Genomic DNA, 24,387 nt, shown 5'->3' with positions numbered 1-24,387 from the left:
ACATAAAGAACTCATACAACTTAATAGCAAAAAAATAAAATAACCCAATGAAAAGTGAGCAAAAACTTGAATAGACATTTTTTCAAAGATTATATACAAATGACCAACATGTATATGAAAAGATGTTTAACATCAGTAATCACCAGGGAAATGCAAATCAAAACCATAATGTGATATTACACCGGGCAGGATGGCTTTTATCAAAAAGACAAGAGATAACAAATATTGGTGGGGATGTGAATGAAAGGGAACCCTTATACACTATTTGAGGGAATATAAATTGCTATAACCGTTATGGAAAACATAGTGGCAGTTCATCAAAAAAGTAAAAATTGAACTACCTATGATATAGCAAACCTATTCCTGGTTATGTGTGCAAAGAAGTTGAAGTCAGTATCTCAAAGGAATATCTTCACACCTAGGTTAACTGCAACATTATTCACAGTAGCCAAGATACGGAAACAAGCTAAGTGTCCATCAACAGACAAACGGATAAAGAAGATGTGATTATGGGGGGCGCCTGGGTGGCTCAGTGGGTTAAGCCTCTGCCTTCAGCTCAGGTCATGATCTCAGGGTCCTGGGATCGAGCCCCGCATCGGGCTCTCTGCTTGGCAGAGAACCTGCTTCCCCCTCTCTCTCTGCCTGCCTCTCTGCCTACTTGTGATCTCTGTCTGTCAAATAAATAAAATAAAATCTTAAAAAAAAAAAAAAAGATGTGATTATGGAATATATTCAGCCATGGGAAAGAAGGAAATCCTGCCATTTGCAACAACATTATGCTAAGTGAGATGCTTCAGACAAAGACAAATATTGTATAATACCACTTACATTATGGAATCCAAAAAATGAACTTGTTAAATAGAGAGTAGAGAGTAGAATGATGATTACCGAGGACTAGAGGGTTAGGAAATTGGGGAGATGTTGCTTAAGGGTACAAACTTAGGTATGGAGATATAATGCACAACATAGTGACTATACTATATAATAAATCACAAAAATTGCTAAGGGACTAAATCCGAACCATTCTCCACACTAAAAAAAAAAAAAAAAAAAAGATAAATAAATGGCATTATAAAAGGTATTAACTAATGTTAGTGTAGTAATCATATTGCAATATACAACTATATCAAATCAGCACATTATACACCTTAAACTTACATAATGTCATAATGGAAATCATCTCTCAATGAAAAAGATAACTGAGAAAAGAAGAAGGGGCTTGAACTAGAAAGTAGTTCTCAAAGTGTAATCCCTGGACTAGGAACATGAACTTAGCCTGAGTTATCAGAAATGCAACTTTTCAAAGTGCTATCCCAGATCTACTAAATCGGAAACTGAAGGCAGGACTCAGAAATCTGTGATTCTACTAGACACTAAAATATAGAAACCAGTGGGCTGGATGATTCCTAAGGTCATTTTATCTTGGCAGACCTAGAACTCTGCGATGCTAGTTTAAGAGAGTTCGTTCTTGTTCATCTCTAATCTTTGTAATCAATCCTTACAGAATCTCCTTAAAATGTTACTGATCCTGGAACCTCTGGAGCCTATCTTCTTAACAGTTTCAGACCCACATCATCTTTCATCCAGATATGTAGTGTTTCTCCTCTTTCATGACTTGTGATCTCTAATGGTCCCTTTCAAGCAGTATTTCACATCACTAAAAGAAGATATATTTTTCATCTGTTGTTTTATAACAGTGGTCTCCAAAGTTGTTTTTCTCCACACACTAATTTTTATAGTGTACATTAATTATCAAGAGCTCAGCACAGTGCAGGCAAGTGATAAACTCCATGTAAATCTTTCTTGAATATTTACTACAGCCCACTCTACACTGAGATACATGTGGAACACAAGGGAGTGCTCAAGAGTAATAAAAGTCCATGTTTACAGAAAAGGGAAGTGGTAAAATCATCTGAGAAAAAGAGATGGTGGAAAAGTAAGTATCAACCAATAGTATGGAATATGTGAATTTTGTAATATGAGAAGGAGCCAGGGCTATCTGATAGGTTGAAACAGTAGGAGATTTTAGGCATCTGCAATGCTGGACTGCAAAGCATTGGAGTTAAGTTTATATCCTCTTCATCTCTTCCTGCCTGAACTCATCTCTAAAATCACTGACTTTTGAGTGCGTTTGTGTGTGTGTGTAGTGTGTGTGTGTGTGACTATTCATGCATGTATCTACTGAACAGAAGCCTTTTCTGAAATCGTTTCCGTATTCTGAGACCCCCAGTTCTTTGCTTTCTTAGATATCTTCCTTACCCATGTCACAACACTGCATCAGTTCCAGAGAAATGGAGACCAACTTAGAGATCTTGAAGCTTTGCTTGTGTGACATTCTCCTTTGAGAGCTCAATTTAGATTTTTTTTTTTTCAATTTAGATTTTCTATTCAGCAGCACATATGGGACCAAAGACTGTCTTCCGGTTCTCCACACCCTTTCTCTTCTCCCATGTTCAATCAGTCTTATTACATTCTCTCCTAGGACTTTCCTATGTTCTCTCTTGGGATCTCAAGATTTGAAAAATTTTCATTATGATGGAGGTTTGGCCAGAGTGAAAGATTTTGGCCCTGAGTAAGCTGTTGGAACTATACCAGCTTTTTCTTCCAGGTCATCTACAGGGATGGGGTCAGATAGTGGTACTCAGCAGACCCAAATAAGCCTCTGTGGAAGCTTCCTTCTTGCCCAGGAGAAATGTGGTGCATGTATTATTCAACTGCATCCACGCTCATATAAACGTTTTGACTTTGGGAATAATCAACTCCATGATACTACATAATATATATTATATATGATATATAATATATATATAAACTATTTTATTTACTTTTTATTTACTTGAGAGAGAAAGCAAGAGAGAGAGAGAGAGAGAGATTGAGCACAAGCAGGGGGAGGGGCAGAGGGAGAGGGAGAAGCAGACTTCCCGCTGAGCAGGAAGCCCACTCAGGGCTCAATCCCAGGACCCTGGGATCAGGACCTGAGCTGAAGGCAGACGCTTAATTGAATGAGCTTCCCAGGCTTCCCTCCATGATACTATTCTTTTAAATAAAATTGAGCTAATGAGTCTACACTCGGTGTTTTCAGTAACGGCAAGTTACTAGAACAAATAGCAATTGAGGTATTTTCAGCTTTACTTTTCGGTCGTAAAGTAGTTTTTGAAATCATCTCAAACAACTGACCTTGCAAAATCGGATTTACCCAACCACACTTGGTACAAGCACAGGACCTACAGCCAAACTGAGTAACTCTGTGAAGTATTAGCACGAAACCAATCTTCCCCACAGGTCATAGTGAAAATAATAGTACATATGTTGTTTTTCTATTTTTTAAAAAAAGCTTCCAAATCTTTTCACATGTATGGTCTCCTTTGATCTTTACAATGAAGATGGTTTAGGCCCCCAAGAGATGTAGGCAAGCTTAACTAATTTAAAATATTGCACTGCAGACTTCGTGAAGAGCCAGTCGAATGCATTCAGGAGCTTCCAGTACGGAATCTCTCATAAACTAAGTTACCCATACACCATTAGCATCATATGCTTTCAGGACCCTGGAATTGCAAAGTCATTGTCTACAGAAATGGATTATGACAATTTTGCTGGTGCTCCCCAGTATGATTCTTTGTCATCACAGATGTTGCCTAAATACAGCTGTCCCCCATATCTTGCTTTAGCAAGAGGGACCGACTTCCAGTCATCCCACTCATTTCAGCTGTGACAAGGTCTGGCTGATAAGGGAGGCAGCCAAGCCAAACACCTACCGCAAGCCCTCACCAGAGTTTGTCAGGTCTAGTTACCTCCATGCATGTGAGTATGTCAGTGGGGTGTCCGCCCCAATTTTCCTTGGCTGAGAAACTCATGTTTCTATAAAAAAAAAATAAATACCTAGAAAAATTCACTACTTTGTCACAGATGGCAGAGAACTGTGTTCTGTGTATCTGGCTATTCCCTTAGGAGCACATTTTCTCCTCACCCTAGGAATGCTATCAAACAAACCGTGGTTCAATACTGGCATCCTGTGGCCAGAGAAAGTCATCAAATCTCGGAAAATCTCAGATCCTCGGTTCTGAATATGCCTGGCTCTCTGCACCAAGCAGCTCTTCACCATTTCCTGAAGGCTGTTCATCCACTTCGCATTGTTTGTGAAAGCCCCTTAGGTGAGATGTGTTTTGATCAACTCTCATTTCAGATGGCTAATGCATTCATATACATCAGGGTGAAAAAAAAAAAAGATAATAGAAAGTCTAGAAACTGTTACCCAACAACACCAACAAAAACCTAATATGAAATCGCAGAAGCTCTCCAAGTTCACACTGAGCTTTTTCCTAACAAGGAGGCAGTTGGGAAAAGAGGCAAGGTGGTGGGCAGGACTCCGCTGTTCCGTGTGTCTATGTATGAGTGTTTTGTTTTGGCCAAAGGCGAGGAAACTACTTGCTATTGCAGCAATAAATATTATGAATTTTCTTTATTTTCCTACAAGAATGCTGCCTAAGAGGAAAATCAAACAAAATTATGAAGGATTGTTGTTTTTTGCTACTCACTTTCAAGGCGGCTATAAAGATAAAGGGATACAAGGCTCGCAATTTAAAGGCAGAATTGCCATGCTCCCTGGTAAGACTTAATGGCATTTTGAGATCCAAATAACCATTATGGGACTACTGCATCGCGGCTGCTTTCACAAATGGCTACACTAAATTTGGAGTCCTTGGAGATGTTTGAAACATCATTAGAGACGGAAAAGCAACAAAAACCTTCAAAATCACATAAGCATGGAAAACCATCAAAGAAGGATCAAGTATGAAAACTGGCAGCTGGTAGGCACTGACAAAGAAAGGGTACAAAATATGTACATGGTAGTGATGGGAAAGGATGTTTAGAGTTGGCAGCCTCCCAATGGGAGGTGCACAATGCCTACTACGTGGGAGAAAGCACAGAATCTGCTCTCCCATCACCCTCTGCCTCCTCCTCATCCAACTCTAGGGCTACTAGCTCTCTCTTCATCAATTCAACTGCTCTCCCATGGTGCTCAGGGGTTTCAAATGTCTCTAGCCAAGATATGAGACAGACACAGACCTCGAAATGATGAATGCCAATCTGTTCCCAACATTGGTAATGAGGACAGCAATTCTCAGGATAGTTATTGTTAAACTAGATTCTTTTTTTTTTTTTTAACGAAAGCCTCTATATCTATTGCCTGCAACAGAGAAAATGTAACTAAAAATATTCCACAGATAACTAGTGTGATCTAACAGGAAATAGAGATTAAATACCCTGCCAGACAAGCAGTGTGCCCTGGTTAACCTTAAGGAGCCCAACTTTTAGAGTAATACCTCTTCAGGGAGTCAGTGTTGCTGGCTAGAAAACAAAATTCAGATATAAATAGTAGCATAAGGTCTAAAGATACCAAATACCAATTAAAAGCTAATGAAGAGTAGTAGCAAAAGTCTATTTTAAATGGCTGACTTCTAAATGAGTTTGGGTAACACACTGGAGGGTCAAGAGATACATATACATATTTCGGGTTTTTTTTTTTTTTTAGTTTTAGTAACACTGACATTATTTATTAGCAGTTTTACCAGAAATATCAGAAACCTCTCTCAACTTCTTACTGGGCTTTTAAAAATTAATTATGATTAAAGAAGTAAATTAAAATGAAAGATAAGAACAATAGTTGTTTTCTAAACTCACTAAACTCACCAAACTGACTGGCAAGAACATAGATGTTCTTCTGGCTACTTTTTTTTTTTTTTTTTTTTACTTCTTTCTTGTCCCCCAGGCACCCACTTTAGAAAGAGCATGGACTTTGAAGTCCAGCAGATATGTGCTCAAATCCTAGCTCAATGGTTTAAAATCTGTACACTTAAAAATAAATTCTATATCTCTCTGAGTCCTGGTTTCCCACCAGGTATAGAAAGAACAAACAGTATCTCACACAGGGAACTGTGGAAGATGGGATGAGCTGATATGAGTGAAAGGCCTCACTCAGCACAGCCCCTGACAGAGAGGCAGGCTTTCCACAGAGACTGCTCCTAGGCACCCTTTCTACTTACTCATATCTGTATTTCCTCTTTCCCCAACTTACCTGGTCACCAAGCCCTTTGGGCTTTTCTTCTTTAACAGCTTTCACTTTCTCTTGGACCCTGCCAACACCATCCATGTTCAGACCCTTCTTGACCCTTGTATAGGGTCACTGTGATTACTACCAATCCTGAGTCTTTTTAGCCTTGATCCTCTCCAATCCATCCTCACTGTACCCAGCATGATTTTTATAAAATAAAACACTACTTGAGTTTGAATTCTAGCTGGTCTACTTAATGTCTGCATGACTAGGAACAACTCACATGAATTCTTCCATGGTATAACTCAAAAATCTCTAAAATGGGGATGAGAACTTTTGCTACCTCAGAAGGTTGTTATAATGAAGAAATAAGGTCATATTCTGTGCTAACACACAGAAACCACACAATAAATGTGAATTGTTATTCTTCTCTTCATCGTTCTTGCTGCTCTTATGACCTTTCTGTGATTCACATGCCTATTAAATAGGGTTGTGTCATAACCCTAATATTTAGGACCCCTATGGGTCTCTGTCTCACTCCCTACCAAGTCTCATAATCACTCAGCAAATAGCATGTTATGATATAGAATCAATAAACTGAGTTCAACCCAAAATAGGTTAGTAAGGGATTTAGGAAAGCAATTAGGTCATTTATAGAACTGCTGATAAAATTCTATCTAAAAAAGCTGTTCTCTTCAGACATGATCAGACCAGCTCAAACTAAATATCCTGAAAGAATTGAGTGGCTGTACCCTAAACATCTTTCCCACTTTTCATCTCCTAGTTCTAATTAAAATGCAATAGTGTATTTGAACTAGCAATTGCCTTACTTATATTTTTAAACTTTAAGGAGGGGAGGGGATGTACACACCAATGGGTTTTCTACAACATGGCCCCTCAAGAGGTCCTGAAACTGTATAAAAGTCTTACCTGACATTCTTCTAAACCACTTGGGTTTCTTGTCCCATATAATAAAGAGATAGTATGCAGGAACCCCAGTCAGAGTAATGATGAAGCCAATCCCTGTACTAAATGGATCCGAATACAGGGAAAGGGCAACCATGAAGAGACACGTGAAGGAAAACAAAGCTGGGATGAACAACGGCACCTGGAACACAGCATAAAGGGGGAAAAAAATCACTTCAAACAGTTCCAGAGACAGAAAATGGATTCAAGAGAAGGACATCAGTCAGTTTTGGATGAGCCCCACTGGTCACGTGAGCAGGTAACAGGCACCATCCCAGCTTACCTTAACAGCAACAGCTTTTGATAGGGCACAGAGAATGTAGCAAACATACTCCCTTAAATTTTTTTTAAATCTTTAAATAGAATAAAATGTTTCATTAGAGCTGTTTTGTTTAAATGGTTTGACATACAATTATGATTTATGTTTTTGATTTTAAAAGGTTGGCTCTTTGATAATTATGATTAGAATCTGCTTTAATGTAAAGTCAAGAGCACGGGCTGCTTGTTACATGTTAAAGCCTTACAGTGCATATTGATTTTCTGTTGGAGACTCACAATAAGAACTGACAGGAATAAAACAGACCAACTCCTATTCAACCGCTAATAAAGATGTTGCTCACATTAGACAATGGATGTAATTAGAAACAAATTCTGACAACATGACTGACAACGGTATCTGTGTTATTTCTTAAAAGCAAATAAACCGTGAGGTCAAATCAATCCATGAACGTTCATGGCTAAAGGAGATGAGAAATATATTCGTCAGCTCTCCCAAAAGGAAATGCTTAGTTATAGTAAAGGGTATTCTATTAAGTGGCACATTCATACACTTCACTTTCCTATGTAGTTACACTTTTATTCCTTCTAGAACATATAATGTAGAAAAGAGCAATGTCCCAAGTCATAACATTTAAGAATACTTAAAACGCCTGTTTTGTAAAGCAGCATCCTTTCTAGAGTTTCAGTTAGTGACAATTCCACACGGGTCTGCCTTCCTCTTTCTCAGCATGGTTACCCACAGTTACTCAGCATAAAGATACAAGTATCCCACACTTTGAACACATCAGGTCATTCGACACATCCAAGAAAAAGCAACATAACAAATACCCTGTGTATCTACCCTTTTGCAGAGATGTGACATACAGAGTTGGGTCCATCACATAAACGCCAGGATGAATTATTTTTCCAAGCTCAAATAAATTCAACATGAAGGCACTACCTGTAAGAGTTAAACATTTTGTTCCAGAGGATGCTGCCCCCCCGCCCAAGCTCCTCATCATCAAGTTATGACAAAGGGAGGACTAGGTTTTAGAAAAAAGATTTATGTAAAGCCATCAAGATTATTGAGGTTACCTTGAAAGGACGATGCATATCTGGGCGTTTGTATCGAAGATAAATCAGCCCAGCAACCGCCAGCCCAATAAAAAGCCACCTGGCAAAACTGAGGAAATTCAGAAGACTGTAGAGGTCCCCAGAGAAGAGCATTATCATCGTCAAAGGGTGCTAGGGGGAAGCAAGGAGGAGAGAGACCAGGGTGAGTTAAAAGAGAGCACAGCTGATAAAACAATCAAATCACTACACATTATGATCATCTTTTTCATATGATATTTATACTGATAAACTACCACAGTGATTAAAACCTATATTCAACTAACTTCCTATCTATATTCTGCTCTTATACCCCATTACACACCAGTGACAGCATGAGAAGGTCATCATCATTACCACTTAATCAGATGGAAGGTCAAATGGATATTTAGTTCTTAGTTGTTTTCTCATTTGAGAGAAGAGAGCATGTTTTCAAAGAGTGAAATACAGGATATTCGATGACTTAAATTTAAAGACCCAGAGATTGAGATGATTAGCAAATAGCTAATACAAAGAATCAAAAGTGTACCCAATTAGAAAATTCGCCGAGCCCTCTGTAAATGGTTACTGACAAGGCCTTGGCTACGCACACGCATGAAACACAGCCACTTCAAGGTGACTCTGTCGTCCCCTAAATGCAAAATATTGACCTTTCCTTCCTCCACACTTACTCTCCCCATGTGCTGGCCATGTGTGACCCTCAAGACCGCAGAAAAGAATGGAGCTCAGAGATCAGCATAGCAAGTCTCTGCAGCTGCACACGCCAAGGACAGCACGACTGATAGGAGAGGCTTAAAATGAAAGCCCTCTCCACCGAATAATACATTCTGTTCCCACAAGTGACTTTAACTTCCAGATTCCACGCAGAGAGTCTGCAGACTTTACAAAGAGATTTCAAGGAAACATTCTGAAACAGATTAAATGCATGAAACAAAATGTCCAATGTATTCTATGGTGTTCCTGACAGCAGAATCCATTTGACAAAAATGTTACAAAAATAGTAGGCGAAAATGAATATAACATTGCCAATGGGTATTAGACCGGATTTTTATACCTTACGCAGTTTTTTGTATCCCAAGCGTCACAAAGACTTTAAGAATTCTAAAACTCGACAATCTTTAACAATTGTGCAAATTTCAGTTTTGGTGCTTTTATTTCTTCCCTTTAAGAGTTGATCTCAAATACCTCACTTTTAATCATGGAATTCCTGCACTGTCTAGGACTTCAAGCAATTTTTTCTGTTAATTTTACATGCATTTCCTTATAAGGGGTCTGTGATACTGTGATGTACATCTAGGTGTTTGGGGACTGTGGCTTTTAGCTCCATTTTCAGTACACAGAATTGGGACTTGTTGCTCTATATTATTTCATGAGCGGCTCTGGATCACTGACAGGAGCCTAGGTAATCACTTCTCTTAGACCTCGCAAATTTCGACAAAGGCGAAAAAGAAGTGGTGTGGTTATTGCCCTATAGCATCAAATATGCATTGGAAATACTGAATAAAGGGAAGCGATGGAAAATATCCTGCCTCCCAAACTCCACCAAGATACACACACAGCTAGTTCAGCAATGAATGAGAAAGTAAAGCACTATTTAACGTCTGCTTTGAAATCCTCTTTGCTAACCTGTTATTCAAGTCTGCTTTGAAATCCTCTTTGCTAACCTGTTATTCAAGCTTATATCTAGGTATACTTTTTAATATGCATTACCAAAACAATAACAGCTGGCAGAGGAGTGTGCTTGCGGACATGAATCATGGAGAGGATTTCTGGAAGGTGACCCTCTCGAGACGCAACATAGAATAACCTGATGGGAGAAAAATGTGGGTGGAATTGACTGTATAATTGATCATTTCAAAGGGAAAAATCCAGAAATCTATGAGAAAACTTGCATCTAATTCGATACCGAATGGTTTGGCATTTCTGAGGTCATTACTTCTGTTTCACTGTTCAGGGAAGGCAGAGAATCATCAAGAGAAATCTGACTTCAAACTGTATAAAATCTGCCAACGTAATCTCTTATTCCTTGAGGAGAAACAATAGCAACATTCGACTCAGCATGGCTCTCGCTACACATAAATAGCTCTGGATTCCTAGAATTGTATGTGCGCTATCAATCCAATCCAGCGCAATATACAAACACATGCACACATACACACACTCCCGTACCACACAGACATGCCCATGTATACACACCATTTACATTTTTCTGATTGGATCTTAATCTTATGTTAAGATAAAAGGGACTTTGGCATCAAAACAAAAGGTATAGGGATGATGGGGTGGTGATTTCTGGTATCTCTTAATCTACTTTTTTTCTTGTCACCTTTAGAGAAACGAAAGATTTTATCACCAGAGATAAAATGCTGTTGTTAGACTCTGTAGACATACTATTTAAAAAAAAAAAAAGAAAAAGAAAAAGAAAGAAAGAAAGAAAGAAAGAAGAAAAAGAAAAGCTCCACGCATGGCTTCAGCATGGGCTATGAGTAGACAAGCAGTGCCCTCTAATGGGCAGAATGGGACGTGCTGTTGCTACTTGGACCAAGACTTCGATCTTACATGTTTCTTTAAAAAACAACAGGTTTGGAAACAAGGTGGTGGGTAATAGGGAGGGCACGTACTGCATGGAGCACTGGGTGTGATGCCAAAACAATGAACACTGTTACGCTGTAAATAAACAAATAAAAAAAGAAAAAAGAAAAAAAAAGAAAAAAACAACAGGTTTGGAGGCACTATTTCTTTTCTTTTTAAACCTACCCTTATCATATCCAATCTCAAAAACAGAAATGCATTTCTGGAAATGCTTGAACTCACTCACCTGGAGACAGCAAACACACCACCATTCATGGAGCCAAAGCAGGAGAGGGCAACAAAGATCGGAACTGCTAATGAGAAATTTCCCAGTAGCCGCTCAGAAAAGGTCTAGTGAAAGACAGAACGAAGCAAATTAATGCTCTGCCAGAAAGTGGAATAAAATGAAGCAATTTAGGCCAAACTCGCTCTATGACTTTCTTTTAGCCTGCTGATACGTGTATGTTTTATAATTCTTCTTTTTGGTTAGGGTCAGACTAACTTCTTAGACAATAATCAAAAGCAAGTACCATGGCATTGCTTCTTGCAAAACTATGGGCAAAGGTCTAAACAAGCACCTTCTCTCTACTTTCAAAAAGCAACGATCCATTTATTGAATCTTTATCAACTGTGGTATCCACATTCTCTGATTCTGGTAAGTAGAAAAAGCTCAGTTCAGAAGTTCTCCTATTGGAGACAGAAATCCTTCTGCAAAATGCCTTCTCTTTAGCCTGGAAAGCCACATTTTGATAGTGAAATACAAATGTTCACTGAGAAGTATCACAGATACTTGTTTCTTACACCAGCCCTCCTGTTATGACACAGAAGTACCAGTGAGACATAACTGATGACTCAATCATTTATACTGCATACACGAGCAGTTCTGAAAATCTTTTGCTCCAAATAATCACAGTAGCTGAATGTCTGTTTATTGAGTCCCTTCCTCCCTCTCAGGTACTCGTCAGTTCCTTCTGTGGCTTCCTATAAAAAGGCTAGAATGCAAATACAAGTCTGGGAAAATCAAGCCACAGAAAATATGAAAGATAAACAACAAAACTTGTGGAATTTCCTTTTATGCCACGGCATAGGCAACACTGCAAATTTCCATAAAGGATGTATTAAAAAAAAAAAAAAACATACACACACACACAAAAAAAAAACTACGGGATTCTTTGAGTTGTCCTTGATGCAGCTGGTGTTGTGTAATTAATGGACCACATTACGCTCACAGAGTAAATGCTGCCCTTTGTCTACTAAGATGAGATGACTGACCTGACATCAGCAAGCTCTGGACACTGGGTTTCTGGTAGGAATTATACCAATGGCAAAGTCTTTTTTTAATACAGTGGACACGTACATAGGTTCACATGAAATGAGATAATTTGTTCCCTGTGGGTATTGCCAATATGAGGTAATAGTGACTATTTTAAAAAGAACTGACATCTAGTGATGGGAAGTTATTTTTTCACCCTTCATTGTTATGAGGTCATGAATAAATGCCCCCTTACCAGCTAAGTTTTTATACCAAAAAAAAAAAAAAAGTATGTGTCACAGAAAAACAGTCTGATAACATGAACTTTGAGAGCAAAGACGGTCCTGAAGTAAAATAAATTTTGGAAAATGCTGTAAAATTATGAGTATCCACTTCTTACAGAGCTAAATTGCACATTACTATCCTTAATATCCTGATAAGTGCTATGGCAATGACATCTGTTTAACTTTGAATAACTCAATATTTCCAAAAATTAATAATATCCCATTACTGGTATTCAAAAAATATACTAGAACAAACAAATATGTACAGTCATCCCTTGGAAATTCTTAAGTGGTACTTTGGGGAAAAAAGACTTTAAGTTAGCATTTGAAAAGTTTACAAACAGGAAAGGGTACAGAATAAATTACAATTTACGTACCAAAAATACCTTCATTTAAAGTCAGGAACTGCCCACCTATGCTGAAAGTCATGTTGGAAGAACACTATCTTCCATGCGACACGCACACATGAAAATGTGTTTTCAAGCAAGAATATGGGGAAACGTTTTACACGAAATGAACAATGCAGAGAAATCTTATAGGATTTGGGCTGTATCGGTTAAATGAAGTATGCCAAGGTGTGCCCTAAATGTTTTAAATGCTCATCATGATCACTCAGGTCAAGAAAAGATTACTGAATTCCAAAACACTTGCTGCTGGAGGGAACTACTATGAAATTGCATCAACTCATTAGCCTAAATTCAAACTGGCATTTTTCCACTTGGACTTACCACCGCCACTGCATTTGAAAGCAACAGCTCCTCGGCACTAATGGTCGTAAAGTAGGCCACATTTGTTAGCACATAGCCAATGGTGACGATGGCCATGGATATACATATGGCAAGGGGGATGTTTCTGAAACGTATAAAGGAATTGTTTATTAGTCATCTTTTGTTAGCCATTCTCTGACAGCAAAGATGATCCGATAACAGGCTAATTCAAAGAATAAAATAGTATGTATGATAATTATAGGCTCTGTTGGGTATGCATATTTTATCAGGGTGAAGTACTACCGAGTCCTTTGTAATTTAATAATGTAATGGGACCAGATACTTCATTTGTCTTGTCTGTTGCTCTACCCCCAAAACACATGGGTCCATCCCATTCTTGTGCTCCATAAATGCTATACAGATTTTCTCACACTTGATCATGCATCACCTAGAGGGCTTGTTGAAACACAGTTTGCTGATCCCATCTCAGAGTTTCTGACTCAGTGGGATTTGCATTTCTAACAAGTTCCTCTGCAATTGAGCTGCTGCTGGTCAGAGACCCAAACTTTGAGAACCATGGGCTCATATACCTTTCTAATACTAATTTACTGCCTCGACACCTTTCTAATCCTAGACCCCAGGAAAGTCTTTCGCATTCAGCTTTTCCCCTTCAGTAACTTCCCTTATCAGCAAATAAGTTGTACATTTCTGAATGTGTGAGAGCAAGATGTATCTACCATTCCAAATGATAGTAATGATAATTTTATATATAACACAAAAAGCACAGAAGGGCTCGCAATAATGACTTTGCACTGCCCTGCTGTGAGTTCAAAGGAAGCTCAAGATCATGAGTATCTATTAAAGCAACAGTGCAGATAATCCCATGAAATTAGAGGTGACATGCTGTGAAGTACATATGACCGGACCGTGCTGACACTCTGTGGCAGCCACAAATACCGGGCACAAATGCAATGTTATGTCTTCATTTAATGCACCGGGAAAGCCAGGAGTTACTGACCCTAATAATTTGATTCCATGTTACCGATACACATTACTTGCTTAACATAATCACCTCTTCAGACTCTTTCCAGTTCAAGCAACTTAAACCTTCAGCTCCCTGCACAAAGGCTGATGGGTTTTTTAGCCATACAGCTTATCGGCCCTCATGGAGCCTTAACCCTGCTGGGTGCCACTAATGAAGACCTCAATATCATTTCTTCCAAGATGAAAATACAGTTCAGAACTGGGGCGGGGGGGGAGAGAAGAGAAAAAGAGGCACAACCTGCCTCACTCCCCAAGCTGGGTGTGTTTAGGACAGGAAGTCCCAGCTCATTATGCTGAACAGCACTATCCCCTAGCCAGGCAGCAACTGCCATTCATTATGCTGCTTGGAGCCTGACACTTCCCCGGATCCCCAAAGCCTTAAGCCTTGATGGGGAAACACATCGACCTCTAAATCCTGGCATCCTAATATAAAAGTAGCAGATGCTCCCTCCCCCAGTGTGAAGAGGGTCCTGTGGAATTTTCTGGTAACACCATAACATGCATTGCTAGTTGTGATTGATAAATGCTAAATTTAAGGAGAGGCGATCACCGGGCCAATTAAATACAAAGGAGTGAGTGGCGTAAGGCATTTTAAGATGAATTCTGTTTCTCTGAAAGAAAGACGAGATGTAAATGCAAGGGCAAGAAAGGCAAACATGAAGGTACATGTGCAGCTTTTCAACCACTCACAGTATTATTTTAAACTTGAATCTTTTCTGTTTTTATAACATCCCAAATGGTGTGTTAAGCTCCTTCTCTGGAGGAGAGAAGCAGAGAGGGAGAGGGGGAGAGAGAGAGTCTCTATTCCTTGCAAGGATTCGGGATTAAGAAGTGTAAAGTTTCTGTTAATAAAAACTGAGGTGACATTGTTAAGTGCAGTGAAGCAACTAACCTGTCCGGGACAGGTAGTCCTGTCACATGGTACGGTGCTGCAAATTAGCAGGGACAAGTCAGTCTGAAACGTGGGCTGTGGCCCTCCCAGCATACTCTAGCCTCCGCTCAGCTCTTCCAAGGAAACCTCCCCGCTTCCTGCTTCAAGAGTATGGTACGTCTGAGGGAAGTTTTCTAAATTGATTTTAGCAGAAGGAATCCTAAAAAAAAATCCAACGTTTTTTTTCTCCATTTGTCAATGACAAAAACTATAGCAAATAGCTGCTGCCGTTTACTTGGTGGCCGTTATGTGCCGGATATTTTATTAGGTACTTTCCATATTTGCCTCATTTAATCTTTGGAAAATGCTGTGAGTTAGGAGCATCATCACCATCTTATATGCGAGGAAATGAAGTCTTAGAGAGTCTAAATAGCTTTTTAAGGATATACAACTGGTAAATGGGAACCCGGAAGTGGGCCGATCGATCCTCGAGGAAGTCACAGCATTTTAACCATGAAACCGTACTCTCTCTCTCCCTTTCATGCATGTGGATCCTCAATCTCTCAACTCTTAGTTTTCAGAGAAATCATAACTGTTGAATATGCTTACTGCAAATCTCCTAGCAAGACTGTATTTCTCATGTAGTCACTGAAAATGCAGTTTTATTTACTATAAAGGAGGAAAAAGAGTTATTCCGTGATTTTTATCATTTTTCTGTGTGACATGAACTGTAATGTCAAGTGACTGTTTTCAAAAGTTTCAATTTTTAGAAAAAGTTTTGTTGTTGTTGTTGTTGTTGTTTTGTTTTGTTTTAGATTTAAAAGACAACAGAAGCTCACTTAGTAAATTTCCCTAGACAGTTTTTTCAGGAAAGAAGGAAGAGCAGACATGTTTGTCAGAGAAGCTGAAATGTACAGGTTATTAACAATTTTATCATCAGCCAGATATACTATACAGATACTAGAGGAAAAAAATCAAAGGAGCTTAAAATACAAGACAAAAATGAGAAAGGGTCCAACCTTGTTGCAATTTATAACATGCCCAGGAATTCCTCTCTAAGTAAATGAAGCCATGAGAATTGGAAGGGGTGTGGTAAAAGAGCCACTATCTTCTGTCCCCAGGTCCCATTTCACTCCGACAAAGGGAAGGAGGAGAAGAGTTTGTGGCTGCCTTGGCATAAACAGCAATCAATTACCAAGGAAAGCAGTTGACGTGTTCAGAAGGGCTTGGCACCATGTGGTTAACTCCTGGGTTTCAAGCATCAAAGCTTAAGAGCCACTGGGTGAGCTGATAAAAGCTATTAGGCCATGCCAGAGCAATCTTTCTGGAGGCTTTAGATGTAGAGGGCAGATAAGCACGGTTAGTAACTCAAGATTAAGGCAAATGGCACAGGATAATAAAATGAATTAAAGGGACTAGTAGACCACTGATATTTTAAAGCCTCTGTGTTATTGTGAGGTATCCTCCAATTCTAAGTGCAACAAAAGCACTGTCTTTAAGCGGAATAAAAACAACCCATACCTATGAAGTCTATTTTTTTGAATGTTTGTGTACATTTGTTATGATTAACAAAATACAAATGTATTAAAAGGAGTTACTTAATCCTTAAGACCTCTAGTCATTATACGAAGTCTTTTCAATTAAAGGCCACTAAGTATGTGAGAATCCAATCACATTATTAGCTGCACTTAGTTTCAATCAAAAGGTCTTAATAGTCCTCTTTTCCTGTCAGCTTACTTTAAATAGGTACCCATAACCCGTCTATGTCACACGTGGATAAATATTTGTTTTCTTTGAAATTATTAAATGGAGGTCTTTGCAACATCTGCTTAAAAGCACTTCATTCTAAGGAATAGACCTTCCCAGGAATCCAAATGGTCCCAAAAGTAATGGCTGGTAGCTTATATGTGTACAAAGCACTGACAAATACACTTTATCTTCAAATATACACATGCCTTTCCAAATCCTTTATGGAATGAGAGAGAGTATGAATGAATAACAAACAAAATTCACATCAACTGAACAAAACAAGAGGTTGCTGAAGCTGTTCACACAATTTTCAAATAAGGGAACCAAGACTCCAAAAGTTAAATGATGTGGCCAAGGTCATAAAAATAGTTAAGTGGGAGGGCTGAAACTTGAGCCTGGTCTTCCGGCTCTAAGTTCCACATTCACCATATATCCTGTCATGATATCATGGCTGCTTTGTGCCTGCTTTAACCCCGTGGATAAGGTCCCTAGGATTCTCATGAGCTGACAAACATGTGTTTTATTTTGTATAAGTAATAGAAATACCTGATGACTGAATGTAACAATGTGACAGGTTTTATGCCAAGTGTATTTCTCTGTGCGTGGAATAGTCATTGCAAATAAACTTACAAGTAATGCAGCTTGGGATGCATTCTTTAATATGCTTTGCAACTGTATGAAAGAGCATCAGAAATGACCATTGTTTCCAATGCTTTATATTGGATAGAAAGACTCCTTGCTGCAGACACAGAATGAGTCACAAGCTAGCTTGATTCTCCAGAAGAGATTTGAGGACATCTGAAGGTTTCAGGGATTTCTGATTTTCAAACCATATGAGTCATGTAGTCATCACTTGAATTTAGAATATTCCTAACATCGTTTTATACCTTGATCAAAATTTCCTAAGATTGGTGTGAACGAAAATAAGTTCCACACACTCCCTAGTGTTGCATACGTACAATGGGGACCACAGAACTCACTCATCCTGGGGCATCTAAAGCTGTCTTTGAGACGGGGGACTGGGTGTGAGAACAGTCAGTTCTGTTAAAGCCTGTTCTTTTACGTTCAAGAATCTTCTAAGGGAAATGACTGATGCTTCACACTTTCTATTTAAAAATCATTAATATTTTAACACATGTATGTGACACTCAGGAAAAAGGAACAGGGGAAGGAGGGATTCAGAAGTGTAAGAAAATGGTAAACTTAATATGTGAGAGGCAAAAAGAAAAGTAAGACAACTTTCAAAATATTTTTCATTTCTATTAATAAACTAGGCACTATTTATTCATGTAAAATTGAAATGTAACTGTAATTCATCTCAACACAAAGTATTTAAAATTATATTAAGTACCTCTTGATTCCAAGTTTTTAAGAATCATACTTGTTTCACATTTTCATTATAATTACACTATAAAGACCTTGAAAGCTTTCCTATAGCTCTGACACAGAAATGACTCAAGCACCTCTTTTATTTCTCTTTTGTATCCAACAATCAATTAATTAATTTTTGCTGAATCACTCTGTTTATACACTGGTGTTAATTTTATCTCACTCCTCAAACTTCAGTCATCTGTTATAGACAAAAAGATAAGTAATAGTGTATCTTAAAGAAAAACAATCCATATTTTTCATTCACATGATTTTTTCCCCATGTATTTTTGTATACTTTCCCTGACTCTTGCTCACACCAAATCCCCCAGAGAGCTCTGGGCACAGAATCATCCTATCTGGCCATGTGATTTCTTTCTTTTTTCTTTTTTTTAGGTTTTATTTGTTTATTTGACAGAGACACAGCGAGAAAGGGAACACAAGCAGAGGGAGTGGGGGAGGGAGAAGCAGTCTCCCCTCTGAACAGGGATCCCAATGCAGGATTCCATCATGACCTGAGTGGAAGGCAGAGGCTTAACCAACTGAGCCACCCAGGAGCCCCCGGCTATGTGATTTCTGACATTTCTAGCAGGGATTGAATTACAAATAAGTGTTTTTGATAGCTTTCCAGAATTGAAACAATTAGATTACAGATGGCTGGAATCATAAATTCCTTTGTGTGTTTTCAGTGATTTTGCCTCATTGTCATTTAGTGCTATCACTATATCTCTAGTTATCCATGGTGAGTAGGAGTTGGGCTGTTAGTAACATAAAAGAAATGCACTTCAGAAGACATAGCAAGTAGTTGAGGGAAATGTGTGGGCTGTCACTGAAAGAAAAAAAAAATATAGCAAGAGGAAGAATCTAACTTAAGGACAATTTCTGGGCCAAAGATGAAGGCAGAGATATGACAAGCAGATTGTCACATAAAGGTACACAGTCATCCCACTGATTTCAGGCATTAAACACCTGACCTCTGCTCCTTACAGGATCACAGCAAGGCTATGGATGTTTTCATTGAAACATCTTAAATTTCAATACCACTGATGTCTAATCTAAATCTCACTATTCTCCATTGTCCACAGATGAAGAAGTCCATAAACAGAAAGAGAAGACAGAGAGACCTGTAGAGAGATGTAAGAAATGAACAGACACAGATTAAAAGACTGCAGGGCTGAAGGAGGCTTGTGGGAAAATGTAAGGAGGGAAGTAGGTACAGCAACACCAAGAACAAAGAACTAAAATGGAAACTTACAATTCAGAAACATAGGGTGAGAAGCAATTAGAAGCATTAGTATAACCATTCAATCCCTAAAAACACCTAAATTTTTATCCTATTTAAATTCATCACTAAATAAAATTAAGCTTGAAAGTGAATTTTCATTTGCTTAAATTTCATTCAAAAAAAGTAACATGGTCTACATCTCACTTTTTCTCATTTTCTAGAGATTTAGAGTATGTCTTTCAGATACATTACAATTATTCATGTTTACCAAGGTAATGATAAAGATATTAGAAGGCAAGTTTGAATGTATAGAAACATGATTGGTTTCCAATACAATGTTAGCAACTAAATAACTGAAAAGATAAAATCTTTTAATAACAAGAAATTAAATTTCACACGAATGTTCAATTCTTATTTTTGTAAAACTGTTTTTATGATATGCCTTTTAAAATTTCATTATTTTCCTCAGGATTTGAACTGGTGTACACTGCAATAACGCAACATCTCAATGAACCATTCTTTGTAACAGAGTCCCTGAAATTCAGAGGTATGGCTGAAACATTAACTACCTACCACACCATTGTATACCTCCACCGTACAAATTGTTCTTGAGAAGAGCTACCCACATAGGCCACATTTGCCAGATGTTCTTGTATTTAGGTGAGACGGTGCCTTAACCTTGATGTCAATTGATGTGGCAGTTAAAGACCCAGCTGCATAAGAAGTGGGCCACCTGGTCACCCACTTTGCCTAACTACCTGCTAATTGCAAAGGATCTATAGAGAGGCAAAGCCACACTATGAGAGGAATCTAGGTCACAGAACTAACATGTGGATGAAGGCCCATCAGTTTGCCAGAGACACCAACATTGGACTGTTACAGGATATAAAAATTAAATTTTTGATTGTTTAAAGCCATTAAAAACTTGCAGTGTGTCTACTGTAGAAGTCGGCATTATCCTAACTAATAAAAGAATGGAAGTCCTCATTATATCAAGATTTTAATTAATTCTTTTGTATAAGAGTTGAAATGGGTCCTCATTAAATTGTCTCCTATATTACATTGTTTTATAAGGGATCAGTATCTGATACAAAATTCTTCAAACAATGTCCCAAATTACATAAGCCAAATGAAAACATTCATATCTGAGAATAGTAAAAATTAGTCATTATTCAAACTTCCCAGAAACAGAGCAAAGATAGATCGCCTTGTTTGCCACTTTAAAATATAAAATCTCCTGCACTTGGATTTGCCACCAATCCAACAAAGATCAAAGCACAATCCCTTCTTGTTTTGACCAAGGACATACAATAACACAATGCAATGTTAAATAAATATAATTTTATACCAGGAAAAGGCCACATAAATAAATATACCCACTTTGGCATAGCAAATGAGAATTAGAGTCAGAATTCCCTCGGGCCAGAAGCACTATCTTGGAAGGAACAGACAACATTTCTCCTACTATACATGCATAAATCAGGTCCAGGCGCATTTCTGATCAGCCACGTGATAAGAAATGGAACAGGTAAACATGGAGACATTCAGCCATGACGAATAAACTACTGCTCCTACCACCAAAAACTGCCTTCGACATTTCCGACCAACAATGACCAATCTAATCCTTAGTAATAATTTCACATCGGTATCAGGTGGTCATATAGATAAGTGACTTTCCAGTTGGGTGCTCTGGGAGTCGGAACAGAAATGGGACACCTGGAAAGATTACAGACCACCCTGTTCTCACTCACTCCAACCACATCTGTCCCCTCTTATTTGTTTTATGTGTTGATATTCTGCCACACAACTGAGGATTTCGAACAGTATTAAGATCACTGTACTATATTCTACAAGTTGAATTATGTCTTCAGATTCTTTTTTGGACCCAATACTGGCTTCCTAAAGTACAGTTTTGAAAATATATGGATTATTTTCATAAAGTAGCTATATATGGATGATTATACAGGTATGTATGTATATATTTGACCTTATAAGGCTGAAACTAATGTTTGTTACTGTAACAAGTTCCTATTTATACTCCTTACTCATAGGGTCCTTCTTAGTAGAAAGGGTACAAGGTTGATGGATGAGCCAAGAACTATGGCCTGGCTTCAGTAAGACATAAATCCACATGAGAACATGACACAGAAGGCTGATGAAGCAGTAGAGAAAGGCAACGATGAGAAGATATAGAGTTGATGGGCCAAGTACCCTGCCAGTTGAGAGAGGTAATAGGTCATTTCAAGAAAGTGATGATGAAGACTCCTGATTGGAACAGTTCACAGCTCCCCGAAAAGGTCACAAAGGCCCAGAGAATGGCAGAATTTCCTGCAAGCCGTCCCTCTCCTCTCTGCAGGCTGTCAATTCACAGAGATTCCTACTCACAGCAGAAATGGAAATTTTGTAATCTTTTATCTTTTGGCTCAGAAGTTAAACCCTCTGAACAATAAGATTTTGTGTTGTAGTTTATATTTACTGATGTTCTTTTTAGACTACAAGGATTCTTAGGCAAACTTCTCTCTAGGAATAGTTTTTTAAGTCAACTATATTGTATAGTGGTTGAGGGACTAGGAAAATACAAGCAGTCCTCACATTTGCCACCCTTATAATCTCCCCTTTCCTTTACACTTTCAGCTCCATTTCCCCAAATCCTACAATGAATATATATACCTGTGTGTGTGTGTGTGTGTGTGTGTGTGTGTGTGTGTGTGTATCATCCTAGTTGTAAATTACCTTTTCACAACAATTTTTCTCTAGAGTTTTGCCTTTGATTTTGCCTTCAGTTCATAGAGTTTTGAAAAATGTTCTGGACCCCAATCCAAAGGCTAGGTCTAATCACATTCCAATCACTTGCAGGGACTCAAGGAGATACCTGGATCTCTCTAGGTTTGAACTTCCATATCAGCTAAAAAGAGTCTTGAATTGGGGCACCTGGGTGGCACAGTCATTTGAGCCTCAGACTCTTGGTTTTGGTCCAGGTCATGATCTCATGGGCCCTGAGACTGAGCTCCAAATCAGGCTCCATGCTCAGCAGGGAGTCTGTTAAGATTCTCTCCCTCCGCCCTCCCTTGACTCATGAACCCACAAACTTGCACATGTGGGCGCTCTCTCTGTCTCTCTCGAATAAGTAAGTAAATCTTTATTTTTTTCTTAAAGGGTATTGAGGGAATAGAGTCTAAAGTCCATTTTACCTGAAAGTTTATTATTCAACCACTTTAGCAAATAAAGCTAATCCGTAAAGATTGTTCAACAGAATATTTTAAAAACTCAGTGGAGCACTTGCTCATGTACCAGAGCATTCTAAGGAAATGCCTGCCATTGCCTTGTTCTGTTGTTTGGAGGAAGGAATAGGATGACGCCTACTTTACAATCTCTTCTCCTGGGCTCTGGAGATTATGATTCTATCCTCAGCCAGGAATACTAGCACATCAAAGCACCTTCTATCATTGCAACTTCAAAGTGTCACCCTGGCTGAAAATATTGATCATTACTAAAGACCACTTAAAGGAAAAGTGGTTGTCCATTCTTCCAGATTCTAAAATGATATCTATAGATCAGGTCAGAACTCTGGAAGGCCACCTTATAAGACCATTTTATCACAGACACTCATGAAATGTCTTTGCAAGTCACTATATTTTATGCCTCAGCTTTTATGAAAACTTTATTGTAAATACATTTTTACAAATCATCTGAATTTTGGGAGGACATTTGTAGTACTGTTATCACTTATAATCTCCATCTATTCATACTTGCCTAATTTTACAAAAAAATTAAGGTCATTCACCGAGCATTGTAAAGTGCCCTCAAAGTGTTCCCTTTAAATCTGTAGTGCAAACATTTTTGAGAGGAATTGACAGAACTCTTTATTACCCTCAAAGATACCTCTGCTTTTCATTTAGCTTGTAACCACATATGGAAAGAGTTCCCAGCTTCCTTGGCTTCTTCTTCTTCTTCTTCTTTTTTTTTTTTTCTAATCAATCTTTTATTTCTAGGACATGTGGTTCATTAAAATAGGGAGAGAAGAGAACTACTTTGGAAGATACAACATAGGATTTAAGAAATTTTTAAAATAGAACTTGTTTACAATAGGGATGGGAGGACTCATAAAAGTTACCAAATTTAAATTACTTCATCCAAACGAAGCTATCATTTTGAATTTCTTTTACACTATTTTCACAGCCATGAGATAGAACTGCACAAACCTTCCAAAAGAAGACTTTAAAAAAATAAATGGAAGTGAATGAAATGAATGGAATGAAATGAAATGAATGGAGGTGAATGGAAATAAATAAATGGAATAAATGGAAGTGAAGAGGAAAAAGGAAATAAAAAAGTTAAGAGGCAGCTTTAACAGAGAAAAGAAATGTTTATTCCACCAAAACCTCATGAGAATTCTAAATTATTAAATCTCGGAGAACACCTGATTTACGAACAGGATAACACAGCCCCTAGCCAAAATCATTTTTAATAAAAAGCAGGAAACCTCCTGAAGTTCATCTCAGATTTAATATCAAACACAGCAGCCACACATGAACATTTCCCCATAAAACACAAACACAGCACCGCGCAATCGGCTAGCAGCCATCAGTGGGGTGTCAGCAGAACAAACAAACAGGGTGTTGGAACCATAGGAGGGATCAGGCCTCGCAATCAAGATGAAGCAGCCAATGGAAATGGACAGACTGAGCCGATGTCAATGAGGAAGGCAAAGGGGCTCAAGGAAGACTCCTTTCTAAATATACTACAGCAGCCAACTCACAGTCCTGGTCAAAACACTGAGCTTCCCAGTTGGCTGTTAGACTTGAGAGAGAAATGCCAATTGGGCTTTTGTGTTGAATTTGACGCATAAATTTAGAATATACCAAGTGAAAGGGAAACAGCATAAGAAAACAGAGGCTAGTAATAAAATATTCCAACACTGCCATTCTCA

General features: G+C 38.4%; 1 protein-coding gene across 1 annotated transcript in view; it reads right to left on the bottom strand.

The window, feature by feature from the left end:
• SLC7A11 (solute carrier family 7 member 11) overlaps window positions 1-24,387 on the bottom strand; it is a 72,511-nt gene that overhangs the window by 4,676 nt on the left and 43,448 nt on the right. The window contains exons 7-11 of the mRNA XM_045997678.1: window positions 13,222-13,345; window positions 11,205-11,308; window positions 10,097-10,193; window positions 8,372-8,521; window positions 6,983-7,160 (exon numbers count right to left, since the gene is read on the bottom strand). Coding sequence (XP_045853634.1) covers window positions 6,983-7,160; window positions 8,372-8,521; window positions 10,097-10,193; window positions 11,205-11,308; window positions 13,222-13,345 — 653 coding nt within the window. The remainder of the gene's footprint in view (window positions 1-6,982; window positions 7,161-8,371; window positions 8,522-10,096; window positions 10,194-11,204; window positions 11,309-13,221; window positions 13,346-24,387) is intronic.

The sequence above is a fragment of the Meles meles genome, chromosome 2 (assembly GCF_922984935.1).
Source record: "Meles meles chromosome 2, mMelMel3.1 paternal haplotype, whole genome shotgun sequence".
NCBI lineage: Eukaryota > Metazoa > Chordata > Mammalia > Carnivora > Mustelidae > Meles > Meles meles.
This window is presented reverse-complemented; position numbering and strand designations above follow the sequence as displayed.